This window comes from Amblyomma mixtum, chromosome 10, assembly GCF_055824585.1.
Source record: "Amblyomma mixtum isolate Tamu chromosome 10, ASM5582458v1, whole genome shotgun sequence".
In the NCBI taxonomy this organism is placed as follows: domain Eukaryota; kingdom Metazoa; phylum Arthropoda; class Arachnida; order Ixodida; family Ixodidae; genus Amblyomma; species Amblyomma mixtum.
Window position 1 is genome coordinate 21,747,765 of NC_143021.1, and position 15,818 is coordinate 21,763,582.

At 46.4% G+C, this 15,818-nt stretch overlaps 1 protein-coding gene across 1 annotated transcript in view; it reads left to right on the forward strand.

The window, feature by feature from the left end:
* LOC149325323 (ATP-binding cassette sub-family C member 1-like) overlaps nucleotides 1-15,596 on the forward strand; it is a 134,739-nt gene extending 119,143 nt beyond the window's left edge. The window contains exons 24-29 of the mRNA XM_089565120.1: nucleotides 100-201; nucleotides 9,016-9,162; nucleotides 11,357-11,515; nucleotides 12,038-12,204; nucleotides 12,862-13,056; nucleotides 15,314-15,596. Coding sequence (XP_089421246.1) covers nucleotides 100-201; nucleotides 9,016-9,162; nucleotides 11,357-11,515; nucleotides 12,038-12,204; nucleotides 12,862-13,056; nucleotides 15,314-15,425 — 882 coding nt within the window. The 3' untranslated portion in view covers nucleotides 15,426-15,596. The remainder of the gene's footprint in view (nucleotides 1-99; nucleotides 202-9,015; nucleotides 9,163-11,356; nucleotides 11,516-12,037; nucleotides 12,205-12,861; nucleotides 13,057-15,313) is intronic.
* The last annotated feature ends 222 nt before the right edge of the window (nucleotides 15,597-15,818 follow it).

Consider the following 15,818-nt stretch of genomic DNA (forward strand, 5'->3'; position numbering starts at 1 on the left):
CGCCGTTTGGCTGAACTCCTATTACATCACCTGTTCAGGAGCCTCGTGCGGCAATCACCATTTTGACGACTTTATTTTCTGCTCTCATTCGCTCTGTAGGTGACGTCCACATTCAACATGCTCGTTCGGGCGACGTCCGACACAGAGACAAACTTGGTGGCGGTAGAGCGGTGCTTTGAGTACACGCAAACTCCGCAGGAGGTAAGAGTTCGCACTTCCATCTTGGATACGCGGCACTTGGTGCAAGGTAGGCGCTGTGAACTTACGTCCACAGGATTGAATGAACCGAGCGAAAAGGGTGTGATTTCGTTGGTAATAAAACGTCGCAAACAACGAGAACGGCCGGAGGCTAAGTAGGCATACAGAGCGCTGACTTTCAGATACGAGTAATGACCAGTTTACACGCGTACAGTGTTTGCTAAAAGTACCCAAACGAATGACTTTGTTTGACATTCGTAGCGAAGCACTTGTGGTACCTCTGAGGCTATAAATCTAAGTAGAACCCTTGTCCTAAGCTTTTTAGAGATTTTGGTGCTGACGGATGCCGCATGGGCTCCACTATATGACGTAGAAGCGAACCCCATTGCCTTGCAACTTTTCGTAGACATTACTTAAAGAGCAAGATTGTAAACTTCTTCCGCCTCGAACCCTGACATATACTATTGCATGCAGTGCGTCTGTAGTGCAGTAATTTTGATTAAGAGTGTGATTTGTCATTAGCATTCACCTCAGGGCAACCAATCGCCCAGAAAGAAAAGCAATTCGGTGTATGAAAATGTTCCCACTGGAGGAATCATGGTCCGGGATTCAAACGCGAGACTACTGCCTGTACAGGAAAGTCTTCCTACTGTCTTGTTTAGCCAAGGCCCATATTTTTTAAGAATATATTCAGTTTGCATTGCACTTTGCCGTGACGTGGCGTTTTTGCCAAAAGCAGCGGTGGCACTGCGGTCGACGGCACTAACCGCTGCTCCCCGGCTGCGAGTGTAAACTGGGTGACCTAAGCCCGCGTTTTCGCCCTCCTTCCTTGGATGATAAGGGGTAGGTAGCATGTGTGGCGGTCAATTTCACGCCTTTATAGTGTTTTCATACTGAGCGACAGCGCAGGATCAAGTCAGCCATTCATACTGGTGAACAGCGCAAAAAAGGCGGGACAACGACAAGACAAGCGCTGACTATCAACTGGGTTTATTGAAGGACGGAAGGGTATATATACGAAAACATAACACAAAGAAGTGAGATGATAGCGCGAAAAGGGCCGTGAAAATCACAACCTATGTCAAATGTGAATCGATGTATGCTAATTCCTTGTTGCTAAGTGTCACGGAAGGATTGCTGATGCATTCGTCACCTTGCCTGTGGATGTAATGCGCTTCCATTATTTCGCGCCTGAGCTTATCTTTATGGCGGAACAGAACTTCGGTTTTCTGGTACTCAGCTGCTGTTCACCAGTATGAATGCATACCAACTCGCCCATATCTCAGCCTTATTAAGTCAGCCAGTTTTCACTCGGAGCCGGGAGCAGCGGCCGGTGCCGAAGATAGCTGCGCCGTCGCTCGGCTGCACGGCCGCTCCTCCCGCCGGCGCGGCTGCTCGGTCACTTTTGGCAGACGGTACGTCGATCCTAACGAAAGCAACAGAAGGTGGGCAAGAAAACAGCCGTCGCTAGCCGTACTGCCTTGACCCAACCAGTTAGACCGAGTCACACGGACTACGTAAATTGTTAAATTGGTTTTTTAGGACAGGAAATGGCGCAGTGTCTATCTCACATATATCGGCGGACACCTGAACAGCGCCGGAAGGGAAGGGAGGAAGGTGGGAGTGAAAGAAGAGACAGAGAGAAAGAGGTGCCGTAGTGGAGGTCTTTGGAATAATTTCGTCCGCCTAGGGATCTTTAACGTGCACTGACATCGCACGGACTACGCTGCGCCAACTTCTCGCGCAAGCGACGCCCAGATGCTGCGTCGAGAACGCCGCTAGAGCTCGTCAGGCGTCTCAAACACGCAGACGTGCTCAGTCATTTGTCAGCGTCGGCGCTGGTCTGCCATTGCGACATGGGCGCAGGAAGTGTTTATGCAAGCAGGATTGTGCTTCTTCGACCAGCGCCATGTTTTCTCTTATGGCCTATGACCCGGGAAGCGGCGCTCAATGGCAGAAGACCGAATGGAATGGAGATAAAAACGAATTGTTAGAAAATATAGCGCCATACCAGCAGGCAAGTGGTAGGGCAAAGAGAAATTGGGCGACTCGAAGCAGGGGCGATGATGTAGATTTTTGAGAAGTGGTAGATTTGTACAGCCACCCCTGGACATGCGGTGACCGCACGTTGTAATTCGGGCCAGTGCAAGCTTTTCTGCAGTGCAGAGGTTCTGAAAAAGCGGAGCCGCTTTTTGTGGGAGGCATATGGCTGCATTCAGGTGGGAGCTGAATAGCAAGGTAAAATGCATGGTTACAGGGGATAAGGAATTTTACAATCTTGAATACACTGCCCTGCCCTACCTTGCCCTATCGTTTAAAACCTTCATAGATGCGTAACGTTCTGCTTTATAGAGTAGAGAAATTAATAGTTCCTCTACCTTCTCTGGGTTAGCGATATTGAATTAGAAATATTATAGCGCAAACAAAGACACGGACAAAAAAGAGAGGAAAGACATATCAGCGATATCATCGAGGTTGCTTGTGGTAACTTAGCCGAGTTTTAAGTTCCTACTTCAAGCGTTGCGAAAGCAGATAACCAGGGCACCTCAGGGATGATTGCTGTGCTGGGAAGGTTGAGCATCAGCTATTTTCCTTCCAACTGCGGTGGCGTGGATAGTACAAATGCGGTAGCCACACTAGCGACAGTCTCCTGGTACTTTAAATAACGACTTTCCAATGACATTAGTGCATTAAAAAATGTCATGAACTAACGCTGGCATCACGCATTTTTTCTTGACAAGGTACCTATTAAGGCAATGCGACAGTTTAAGATATTGCATCGAATTACCTTGATTCTTTGATTTAAGCTCTAATTTTCAAGAAAAATCAAAGCGTGCCATTCCGAACTATCTACTTGTGGTGCTTAATAAATTTGCTTCAGTTGATACATTTCTGTAAGTGTCAAATCCTGCCTGTGAGGTTCCAGCCAAGCATAGTTCTTCGCCAAACAAGCATGAACGGCCCGTTTGTGTGTGTGTGATAAGGAGTTCAATATTGCACTCTCTCTATCTCTCTTGATTAAATGGTCTAATAGCTTAAGGGGCTCATCTAGCATTTAAAAAAAATTCTCTGGGTTACAATTTCTTGTAGGGCGGGCTAACTTGCTATGAGAAATCGCTGCAAAAGCGCGTCTTATTTTTTATTTTTAATGTCTGCATACTGCAGCGCAAAGCAGCGCTACGACAAGAGTGGATGAGTAAAACAATAGATATGAGGGAACTTATAATTTGGTGTTTAGCACAAGAATTTGCTCGAAATGCACAAATAAAATACAAATTGTATCTAGAAACTAAATACAAACAATGATTAACAGGGAATAAAAGAAAATAAGGTATGAACAAAAGCGAAATGTTAACGTTTGCGTTGCGCGCATCAATGCAAATCAATGTCTACGATGGTTGGTCCGTAACTTTCAATATCAACAGAGCGAATATATCCTAGTAATGCGTTCCAGGTTTCAGCGCTGCGTGAACCAACAGTGAATTTGAACCTGTTGATACCTGCATAGAAAGGACCAAAGTTAATTTCGTTGTGCCTTCTTGATGTTTCTGGAGGAGGATTACAGTAGTTGGAGGACAGCGTGACGGAAGTAATTGATTACTCAGTGTAATAGTTTTCATGACTCGATGAGGCTATCTGGAGAAAGCCTTGCTAGTTTCAGAAAACAATGAAACAATGAGAATAAGTCAATACGGTGAAATATAGAACTCAGAGGTTTTTTCTCGGTAGCCTCAACCCATTAATGTGTGACAATGTATACGGATCTCATGGTACAGAAGTATAGTCCAAAACTGTTCGTACTAGTGATTTATACATTAATATCCTTTTCTTTTGGAGAATTGGTTAATTTTCGACGGAAAACATTGAACTTTTTAGGAGCTTTATTAAAGATGTAAACAATGTGATAAGCCCATGAAAAGTATGCGTGAAGGTGACGCCAAGATACTTATACTCACACACACTGCTTAAAGTACGGCCGTTGAATGAGTAACACAAAAATCTTATTAGAGAAGGACATCAGCATAGTTTTTATCGAAGTAATGTTCATCTGCCATGAGTTGCGTCAAATAGAAAACCTAGAAAGCTGTACGCAATGGTGATTAGAACAATTAATCACTTCGTATAAAACGCGGCCATCAGCGTAAAGAACGATAAAATAAATGATGTTGGGTAAATTGTTTATGCATATTAAAAAAGTAAAGGCCCGAGCACAGCGCCTTGGGCAAATCTTGATGTGACATTAATTGAAGCAGTCAGTAGAGCAATAAGACGAATTCGGAGCGATGTGATAGGGAGCTGGAAATCCATTTAACTAGGTGAGGATAATGAAACATAAAACTGCGCAAAGGACAGGACACAGAACAAAAGTACACAGGACAGAGAACTGAAGTAGACAGGACAGAGGTAGACAGGACAGAGGGCAGAAGTAGACAGGACAGAGGACAGAAGGAGGCAGGACAAAGGACAGAAGTAGGCAGGACAAAGGACAGAAGTAGGCTGCACAGAGGAAAGAAGTAGACAGGACAGAGGACAGGAGTAGACAGGACAGAGGACAGAAGTAGACAGGACAGAGGACAGAAGTAGACAGGACAGAAGACAGAAGTAGACAGGACAGAGGACAGAAGGAGGCAGGACAAAGGACAGAAGTAGGCAGGACAAAGGACAGAAGTAGGCTGCACAGAGGAAAGAAGTAGACAGGACAGAGGACAGGAGTAGACAGGACAGAAGTAGACAGGACAGAGGACAGAAGTAGACAGGACAGAAGACAGAAGGAGGCAGGACAGAGGACAGAATTAGACAGGACAGAGGACAGAAGTAGACAGGACAGAGGACAGAAGTAGACAGGACAAAGGACAGAAGTAGACAGGACGGAGGACAGAAGTAGACAGGACGGAGGACAGAAGTAGACAGGACAGAGGACAGAAGTAGACAGTACAGAGGACAGAAGTAGACAGGACAGAGGACAGAAGTAGACAGGACAGAGGACAGAAGTAGACAGGACAGAGGGCAGAAGTAGACAGTACAGAGGACAGAAGTAGACAGTACGGAGGACAGAAGTAGACAGGACGGAGGACAGAAGTAGACAGTACAGAGGACAGAAGGAGGCAGGACAGAGGACAGAAGGAGGCAGGACAGAGGACAGAACGAGGCAGGACAGAGGACAGAAGGAGGCAGGACGGAGGACAGAAGTAGACAGGACGGAGGACAGAAGTAGACAGGACAGAGGACAGAAGTAGACAGGACAGAGGACAGAAGTAGACAGGACAGAGGACAGAAGGAGGCAGGACAGAGGACAGAAGGAGGCAGGACAGAGGACAGAAGTAGACAGGACAGAGGACAGAAGTAGACAGGACAGAGGACAGAAGTAGACAGGACAGAGGACAGAAGTAGACAGGACAGAGGACAGAAGTAGACAGGACAGAGGACAGAAGGAGGCAGGACAGAGGACAGAAGGAGGCAGGACAGAGGACAGAAGTAGACAGGACAGAGGACAGAAGTAGACAGGACAGAGGACAGAAGTAGACAGGACAGAGGAGAGAAGTAGACAGTACAGAGGACAGAAGTAGACAGGACAGAGGACAGAAGGAGGCAGGACAGAGGACAGAAGGAGGCAGGACAAAGGACAGAAGTAGACAGGACAGAGGACAGAAGTAGACAGGACAGAGGGCAGAAGTAGACAGTGCGGAGGACGGAAGTAGACAGTACGGAGGACAGAAGTAGACAGGACGGAGGACAGAAGTAGACAGTACAGAGGACAGAAGGAGGCAGGACAGAGGACAGAAGGAGGCAGGACAGAGGACAGAAGGAGGCAGGACGGAGGACAGAAGGAGGCAGGACGGAGGACAGAAGTAGTCAGGACGGAGGACAGAAGTAGACAGGACAGAGGACAGAAGTAGACAGGACAGAGGACAGAAGGAGGCAGGACAGAGGACAGAAGGAGGCAGGACAAAGGACAGAAGTAGTCAGGACAGAGGACAGAAGTAGACAGGACAGAGGACAGAAGTAGACAGGATAGAGGACAGAAGTGAGGACAGAAAATGATTCTAGGAAAGTATGGGACATCGTCAACGAAGTAATGGGTAGAGAACGCCACCAACAAGACATAATAGACATTTACAAAGACGACGTTCGAGTTCCCGTAACGGAAGTTGCTGAAGAAATGAACAGACATTTCATTACCATAGGCTCGTGTGAAGAGGCTCTTGATGAAATATGCAGTCTGGTATCAGAGCAGCAACTCGAATCTATTATGCTTGTACCAACGACACCTACTAAATATATAACATAATTCAAAGTCTCTCGAATAGTGTCGCTGCTGGAGTCGATGACATAAAAGTCCCACCCATAAAATATGTTGCAAATACACTTAGCCTGATATTGAGTGATATTATAAATAAGATGCTTCAGTCTGGAGAATTTCCCGAGGAACTAAATATTGCTAAAGTAACTCCTGTGTATAAGGGTGGCGGAGAAACCGGTGTTAACAACTACAGGCCTATTTCGGTTCTACCAGTGTTTTCAAAAATATTCGAACGTGCCATATATGTCAGGCTGTCGAGCTTCTTTGAAAATCATCATATATTTAGCAGTGCTCAGTATGGGTTTCAGAAGAATAAGTCTGCAGAACAGGCACTCATCAATATAAAAGATAAAATAATTGAAAACATTGAAGACAAGCACCTGACACTTGGTCTGTTTCTAGGCTTAAGGAAAGCTTTTGACACAGTACAGCACAATATACTGCTTAATAAATTACAAACATATGGAATAAGAGGAGTCCCACTGGCATTGATCAGAACATATCTTCACAGCCGGTATCAGTGTGTATCTGCTAACGAAATGTTATCTAGCAGATTGACAGTTCTGAATGGCGTTCCCCAGAGATCCATTTTAGGGCCGCTGCTATTCCTGGTGTACATTAATTATATAACAAGAATACCCAGTTCTCCCGAATTAATAATGTACGCCGATGATATAAATGTGTTCTTCAAGGCCCAGTCAAATGAATCCCTGGAAGAAGCAGTTAACACTTACCTTTCTAATCTCTCTACATGGTTACGAATGAATCGGCTAGGACTAAATACTAGTAAAACTAAATATGTCGTTTTTAAGCCAATCAATAAAAAAGACTCCTATGCAATGAATATAAAGTATGAAAACACGCTGATCAGCCAAGTAAGTGACCAAAAATTTCTGGGAGTCTGGTTCTCTGAGGACCTTTCATGGACGTGCCATATTCTTAAGCTCACCACTGATCTCTCCCGAGTAGTGGGTAGCATATGCAGAATACAGAGTCTATTACCAACGTGAGAGAAAATAAAATTGTATCACTCTTTATTCTACTCCAGGTTATGTTATGGCATCTTAACATGGGGCACAACGGCATATTCTAACTACAACAGGTTATTGGTCCTACAAAAAAGAATGTTAAGAATGTGCGAAAACTTCCATGGAAACATCAGAAACTTACCCACACAACCACTTTTCACGAAATATTCTATGCTCCGGGCCGACCAGGTGTACTATTTCAAGTTACTTCTATGGATTCATAAATACAAACTCTATCCAACTTCCTCAGGTAATTCATCTCGCTATTCAATCCGAAACCCTACACTTAGAACTACCAGCTATAAGAACAAACTATGGACGACAAACATTAAACTTTCAAACAATTAAGACGTTGAACAGAACCAATTTCAATGTAGATTTCTACAAAAGATTTCCTGTATTCAAAAAAGAGTGTAAAAATGTATTCGTTTCACGCGGTTTTTCCTTTGCTTTGTAAATACATTGTGTGTTTTTTCATGCGTATTATCAACTAGAAAGAAGGAAGTCAGATAGAAAAAAAAATATTTTCTGCTTTCTCTGTTCCAAAGTTCATTATTTTAGCCTTGCTACTACCGTGTTTTTATGCATTTATTTACATTTCATTATCAGATGCGCAAATGTTTTGTTTCATTCACAAGTGCAGTGCCGCTTGCCGAAATGTATTAATTAATATTTTTTTTTGTGCTGAATTTGTATTGGGGGGCCGAGGCCCTGTCAGGCGTTGTTACGCCTTTAGCTTCGGCCCCCCCTTAGACACGTTCTAAGAAACAAATAAAGGAAAAAAAAGTAGACAGGACATAGGACAGAAGTAGACAGGACAGAGGACAGAAGTAGACAGGACAGAGGACAGAAGTAGACAGAACAGAGGACAGAAGTAGACAGGACAGAGGACAGAAGTAGACAGGACAGAGGACAGATGTAGACAGGACAGAGGACCGAAGTAGACAGGACAGAGGACAGAAGTAGAAAGGACAGAGTACAGAAGTAGACAGGACAGAGGACCGAAGTAGACAGGGCAGAGGACAGAAGTACACAGAACAGAGGACAGAAATAGACAGGGCTGTACTCGTCCTGTTTACTTCTGTTGTGTCCTGTCCTTCGCGCAGTTTCGTTTTATTATGTCATACCGAACTGCCTCCCAGCGTACACTCCTAGGTGAGGATTATTTAGTACAGCATTTATACAGAAGTGAATAACCAGGGAGGCGCATTTTACTCCGAATTGAGAATACGCAGCCAGAGCTACGCTCCTTCAGGGAAGGGCGCTCTTTACGCAAAACTGGTTGAGACAGCTGTGCTTCCCTTAAAAGGAGGACCTTGAAAAACGATGCACAGGATGCCTCAGGACAGGTTAGTTGTCATATTTCAGGCAGCTGAAATAAGTTCCGGTGAGGTTATTTGGTTCAATTCAGCTGGTTTCGTAAGCTTGTTTCCGGCCGCGTTTCTTTCTGTGATACCATATCCGTATGCTTGCCTCCCTTCCCTTCAGGCGGCGTGGGAGAGGCCAGACTTCAACCCGGACAACTCATGGCCCACGGCGGGCCGAGTGGTGTACGACCGCTACTCTACTCGCTACAGGGACGACCTCGAACTCGTCCTCAAGGGCATCAGCTGCGACATCAGTCCCGGAGAGAAGGCAAGATCATCACGCTGCGATGCGGTCAACCTCAATACTTGCTCTGCCACAGTTCGAACCACACAAGCCCACTTCAATGCAGTAATTCAGGAAGCGGATTTTCACGTCTGTTTTCGTTATCAGACCAGGCTGTGCTCCTCAATTACTTGCTTATGGAATGATTTCTCAAAGCTGACCCGCCGATCTATCAGAACTGGGGTTTGAAATAGTGTACAGCGCACAACAATTATACTATACTGCGCAATGGACGGTACAGAGAACTTAGAGCCGCTGACTGCGAACTGGTCGACCTGCTACTGCCTGCATGGTTGAATTATTGCTTCCCTATCTCGCCTTCTGCGCCGTTTTCTGGAATTCCGCCAAACCAATATAACTCGCGGCTGTGATGTCCAATCGGTAATGCATCGTTCTTGTCGCATACTGTCGGCTCTCAACAAACGACTGCATTTTATTAGGAATGCGTTCTCCGATGCGTTTCGTGGAGAGTTCAACAATGGGTACCTTACCAAGCGCACGGAATCGGTGATAGAAAAAGCCGCTCATGGCAAAACCATCGTAAATTATATGGCGACGGTACAAACGGAAGAAAGTTAGAAGCGTGCAATCAGGAGAAGGTACCTTCTCTTTTCGTCCTGTTCACGCGTCATGGGAGTAGGCACCAGCTGGCCCAACGTACTGCTTTCTCACTCCTTGCTTTTCTTACCCACTTTGCACCTCATGGCCTTCCCTGTGGTCTTAGTAGCAACGAATGCCAGCCGAACACCTTTCTGCAATGTAATTTAGTAATTAAATGAGCCCCCTTAGGAGAGGCGGATATGCCAAAAAGGTTACAAGTAAAACATATCGAAATCCACAGGCAAAAATGGGTACAAGCGTCTCCCAGACTGGCGCACTGCTTTCTACAGAGGTGTGCGCTTGGGTAAGGCTCGTGAAACCCGCTGTACCGTTCGCGGGCAAAGCCCAGTTCCGAACGACCTAGCAGCCAGCTAAACGCGGTATCCTTCGGCCAATGCAATGCGGATGCAAGCAAAGCCTGGATGCGCTGTCAGTGGGCACGCGCATATCCTAGAGCAACAGCTTCTCCTCCTCTTTGAGAAAGGACCCCTTCCGCACCTGCAGAGGAGGTGGCGACCGCAACATCAACATGGATGATGCAGATGTGAGCCTACCATGACTATCACTCAGGATATCCCGGTGGTAAGTTACGCTGTAGTTAACAGTGCACCAAATGCGCATTTGTTTCTAGGGTCAGAATAACAGAGAAATTGACTGCAATGCTTTTACCCACTACTCTGTTGTGACCCCTTTTCACTTCTTTACCAGTTCTTCCTGGCCCCCAGTTCTATCGAAAGGAAAACGTCGTGTAAGGATTTTCTCACTTTTTCGAACGCGCTACTTTCTTCTTACTTACTTACATGGCAGCTATTGGATGACTGCAGTCTAAGCGAAAGTATTTTCTTGACGATGGTTTTATTAGGAGTTGCCCGCTAATAGGGTAGTAGAAAAGGGAATGAAGCCGGAGGCGTGATATGGCGCGACCGAAATGAAGACTTGGGAGGGAAAGGGCTGGTTTGGTGCAGTGATGCTAGTTTCACTCGAGTACTGCGACATAAATAAGACGGCTTGGTTCTGAACGGCTTCTAGTTCATTCGTGAGGCATACTTGTGAAGGATGCCAGATGAATGAAGCGTCTTTGTTTTATACGTACGTAGGTATGATAAGCCAGTTGTCTGACTTCAGGTGGTGCTGGTTATCGGCTTCACCATAAATGACCATGAGTGCGCGAGGCCTGTGAGCCTATAGATTCAATATAAGCAACCCATGATAACAATGCCGAAGAAAGCCAAGATATTTCTGAGAGAAAGTACTGGAATGATAGTTTAATGGACATAATGTAATGATATGGCACGATGATTAGTTGGTCAAATGAGGAAGATTAAAGGATAAGTGAATGGATTAAGGTGGAACGCTGGGTAGGGTCAGTATAACCTGATATTATAAAACAAAGAAAGGTACTGGACATGAAAAGGTACTGGACAAGAAAGGTACTGGACATTTATAATCCTCATTTTCAAAGCTGGCGGTGCTGAAGACGTCATGATCCTTAATTCATCGAGAAATTTGTTTGCGGTGGAACCGAGACAGCCTAATTGTTTTTGCTTTAAGCGTCCACTGCTTTCCCTCTCCCCGTCAGATCGGCATCGTAGGCCGCACGGGCGCTGGCAAGTCCTCGCTCACGCTCTCCCTCTTCCGTCTTATCGAGGCGGCCGGTGGCGCCATCTGCATTGACGGCGTTGACATCTCCCACCTGGGTCTGCACGACCTCCGCTCCAAGCTCACCATTATCCCGCAGGCAAGTTTCACCGACTTCTTGGCACGGTTTTGAAAAATTTGCTTTAAACTGAGAGAGTAAGACCCTATGCAGAAAGCTTTCCAAAAACAACCACTTCAGTAAAACATTGAGGTGGTCCAATGATGGCGTATGTGCAGCGCCGTTGCGAGAGGTTAGTGGGACGGGCATCTCGGAGCTTTTTTGTCACTCTTTGGGCGAAGTTCAGGATTAACAAATATGCGTTCTGGACGGGGTGTTCTGAAGGAATGCCAGGTTTGTGCTTTCATTGCTTCGGTTATGAGAAACCTGCACTGTGGATAATGACCCCGAAACAGAATTCTTGGCAACATGCCCAAGCTACAATATACGATAAGTTAAGACGTAGAACAAGTCGTTTGCGATCGTAACAATGAAACAGTGGAATAAACAACAGCAAGTTCCTGCCAGTGGCCACAAGCGTAACGTCATCGTAGTTGCTACAATAGTGCTTGGCTAAATGTTGTGCTTTGGAAACTTTTGTTACAAGGATTTTCCAACCCCTAGGACCCTGTGCTCTTCAGCGGTACCCTTCGTTCTAACTTGGATCCCTTCGACAAGTTGGATGACGACGAGCTGTGGCGCGCTCTTGAGCACTCGCACCTCAAGGAATACGTGGCCGGCCTGGAGAAAGGCCTTGAGCACAACATCACAGAAGGTGGAGAAAACATCAGGTATGCGAACCTGCTCTTTGACTGCAGAGTTGAGAGGTCATAAAAATTAAGTGTGTTAAAACACTAAGTTTAAAGGAACCAAATACCATGACCCTCCACACTGCTAAAGTATGTGGTGAATAGTATTCTCTTTTGAAGCTTCATTCTCTTGGTGAAATCAGTTCGCCAACCGCCGCATTAACATACTCAAGTCGAGTTATGAGACTTGTGAATCTCTTTTGGGTGTTGGTAATGGCATTTTTCACGCGTGGAAGCTAATCAGCTTTTTTCATCGCTACCAATCAGGTTAAGAACCTCGAAGTATTCAATGTTGTCGACCCTCTCCTCGAGTGTTTATGGATCTCAGCGAAATAAGTCGCCTTTACGCCTCCACGGAGCCGGCATGTAGTCCACCGCGACGCAGGAGCATAAACGGGTTAGGTGTCAAGAAAAACGATTGCTTTGTGGTCCCGCATATCGTTAAGATTACATACATATTTTTGAAGAACGGGATGCGTTGACCTGCAGGGGGGTTCTCAGACTTGCACTTGCATGTGGGAAAGCAGAAATGTTTACAATGCCCCGGTCTGCAGAGTCGAGGGGTCATTTCGTGCATGTTTACGGGGGCACCGATGTCTCCTCGGGTGTTTCTCAAAGGCCCCCAATTCTCCGGCGCAGTGTCGGCCAGCGCCAACTGGTGTGCCTCGCGCGAGCCCTGCTGCGCAAGTCACGCATCCTGATCTTGGACGAGGCGACGGCCGCCGTGGACATGGAGACCGACGACCTCATCCAGGCAACCATTCGGCGGGAGTTCGCAGACTGCACCATCATTACCATCGCGCACCGCCTCAACACAGTGCTCGACTACGATAGGCGAGTCCAGATCACTGTTGTGGGGTTTTACTTTTCAGTCTATTGGTAGAAAGCGCTTGCCTTGCGCAAAAATATCTGTCGACGTTAAATCCTTGTCAATCCGGTAAAGGCAATGTGAGGACAAGCTTTTTTGGTAGGCAGGTGATGTGTTCAGAGGTTGCTTAGAATTTCTGCTTCTAGATAGTGATTCTGTAAGCACAGCTAGAATCTTGAAAGCACGAACTGATGGGTGAGTTGGTTATTCATGGTATGACTGAAACAGCGCAAGGCCGAAAGCCAAAGAAGAGAGCAGAGGAAAGGAGGAAACGGACAGCATAGCGCTGATACTCTGTTACTCTTTAGTTTGTTTGGCTGTGTCTGTCGGTGATTGGCATAAGTAGATGCCTTTTAGTTATTTTAATTGCGCTCAGGGCAGTGCAACGAAGATAATGTTGCTATACGTACACGCAGAAATTACAGAGACGACCGTTGTGGATTTATGATACCAGCTCCAGACTTGAGCTCAACCCCGAAGTCTGCCTTATGTACAGCTCCTGATGCCACCCGTGACTACCAGCCACATCGTATAATACCTCTATTCATATCAAAGAAGCGTCACAGGGACGCTTGTCCGGGGCCTCGGCAAATTCACCTGCGTTTTCTACTTCTGAGGCTGCTGCCTCCCCACAGTGCGCGGAACATACTTGCAGTCACGAGTATGGAGCGTGGCTGACCGGGATAGTTGGTAATTCACGACAGCTAGGGACATATCGCAGCACAACGAGACAGGAACGAAGAGACCGGACACAACCGCGGTGCTGTACAGCCTTTTCTTCTCCCTTGTCTTCAGTTGCTCTGTGTTGTATCCCTAACAAATCTGGACACGGCCGTGCCTGCACTCTTCCTCTGCGTAATTGTAAAGGAGGTACACAGAAGCCGCTTTCCCAAAACTCCTTGATGCTTCTCTGTTGTCTTGTTGCACTTGTGTAACCTTCATCGTATTCGGCAGACAATGCTCGTTATGTCGTTACCGACGTACATACGAAGGAAGCAAACAGACACCGAAACCATAAAGCATAGGGATATATTTCCACTTCTTTAAATTAATAGTGCAACCATTTTATGGTTGAAAGATAAATTATTAGGAAATATAATAGCAAAAATTAAACTCAATTTGCACGTTTAATCAAACGCGATGTAGGCGCGCTAGAACTGCATACCCCTGGTGTATTTTTCTACATGTGATGAGAATGCAGGGCATGAGCAAAGAACTTGCTCTAGTTTCGGAATCACGAAATATAGAGCAGCGAAAGAAGGTCACCAGGACGAAGAAAGGCAATCAAAGTTAGCAAGGAAGTGCGCTTGAATGCGAGCGCCCGTTGAGACGCGGAGGTGAGCACAAGCTCGTTCACGATGCGGCCAGCGGTTCGGAGCCGAGGTCTAGGGAGCACCGTGCGTGCACGTCCGTGAAGGCTGAGGGGCGACAGACGCGACCGAAGTTCAGGGCGCGCAAGCTACTACTCAGTCCTTGCTCCCGAGTAACACGCCTGTGCAACTGCGCCCGGTGACAGCCGCGACGCCTGCAACTGTGATGCACGCCACTCTCTCATCGGCTGCAGCCGTGCTCCCCCTCCTCAGTGTGCCGTGTGACGCGCGTCGCCACGTTCTTTGACTCTACAAGTTCGTACAGAGAGAGAGCGGACAGACACCGGTGAAATCCGTCACTGCGGCCAGAAGTGCTACGCACTAAGCACACATTCCGCCTGTTGGATTCGAACACGCAACCTCCTCGATTCAAGCAATGCAAAAAGTTGGGCGAGTTGGTAATACATGTTGAACTTAGCGAAGCGCAATAAAAAGACAAGGACAAGAAGAAGAAGCACGCAAGAGAAACGCTTGAAGAAGCACGCAGGACAAGCGTTTGTCCTGCGTGCTTCTTCTTCTTGTCCTTGTCTTTTTATTGCGCTTCGCTAAGTTCAACTCCTCGATTCGTAAAATCGATCAGTCTGTTACAGGCGTTACGGTGCGTCAAGTTATACAAGCAGGCTTGAAGGACAGCATGAAATTCATGGCATTAGCAGAATATTTCCCGCTGTAGAGAATCGCACAGTTGCACGAAGAGATTACACTTTGCCTCTTTTTGCGTGGTCGAGCGCCGATTGTAGGGTGTAGCTACCAGCACCGTCTTGTAGCTGTCTGTATGATGGATCTGTGTGACTCCGGTTTCCAGGAGTGTCTCTTGAACGGAAAAGTGACCTGTAGCATTCGTGCATTGCAGGATCATGGTGCTGGACCGCGGTCATATCGTGGAGTTCGCTGCACCACGTGATCTTCTCAAGAAAGAGACGTCCGTCTTCTATCAGCTGGCCAAGGACGCCAATCTTGTCTGATCGCCGCCAGCAACAACCTCTGTGCTTCTGTCGCCCTATGTGCTTGTTTTTATTATGCCTTACAAATGTTCGCCTTGAGTTATTGTTGTCATGTCTGTTTTTATGCGCTTACACAACGCTTTTACGCCAAGTGTTTTAGATGGACATGAGAATAAAACTCCTCCTGCTTGACGGTCCAATTCCTTGAAAAATCAAACCTGCACTGCGTTGAAGCGTATTTTGTTTGCTGAACGGCTAGTAACTAAGCAAGGTAAAACGCGTTTCAGTGCTTTTGAAGGGGCCGCAGTATATGAAATAAAAACTGGTATGGCGCAAGAAACTGGGACACAGAAGGCACACAAAACACAGGACTGACGCCAATCTGTGTCTGTGCCTTCTGTGTCCCCGTTTCTT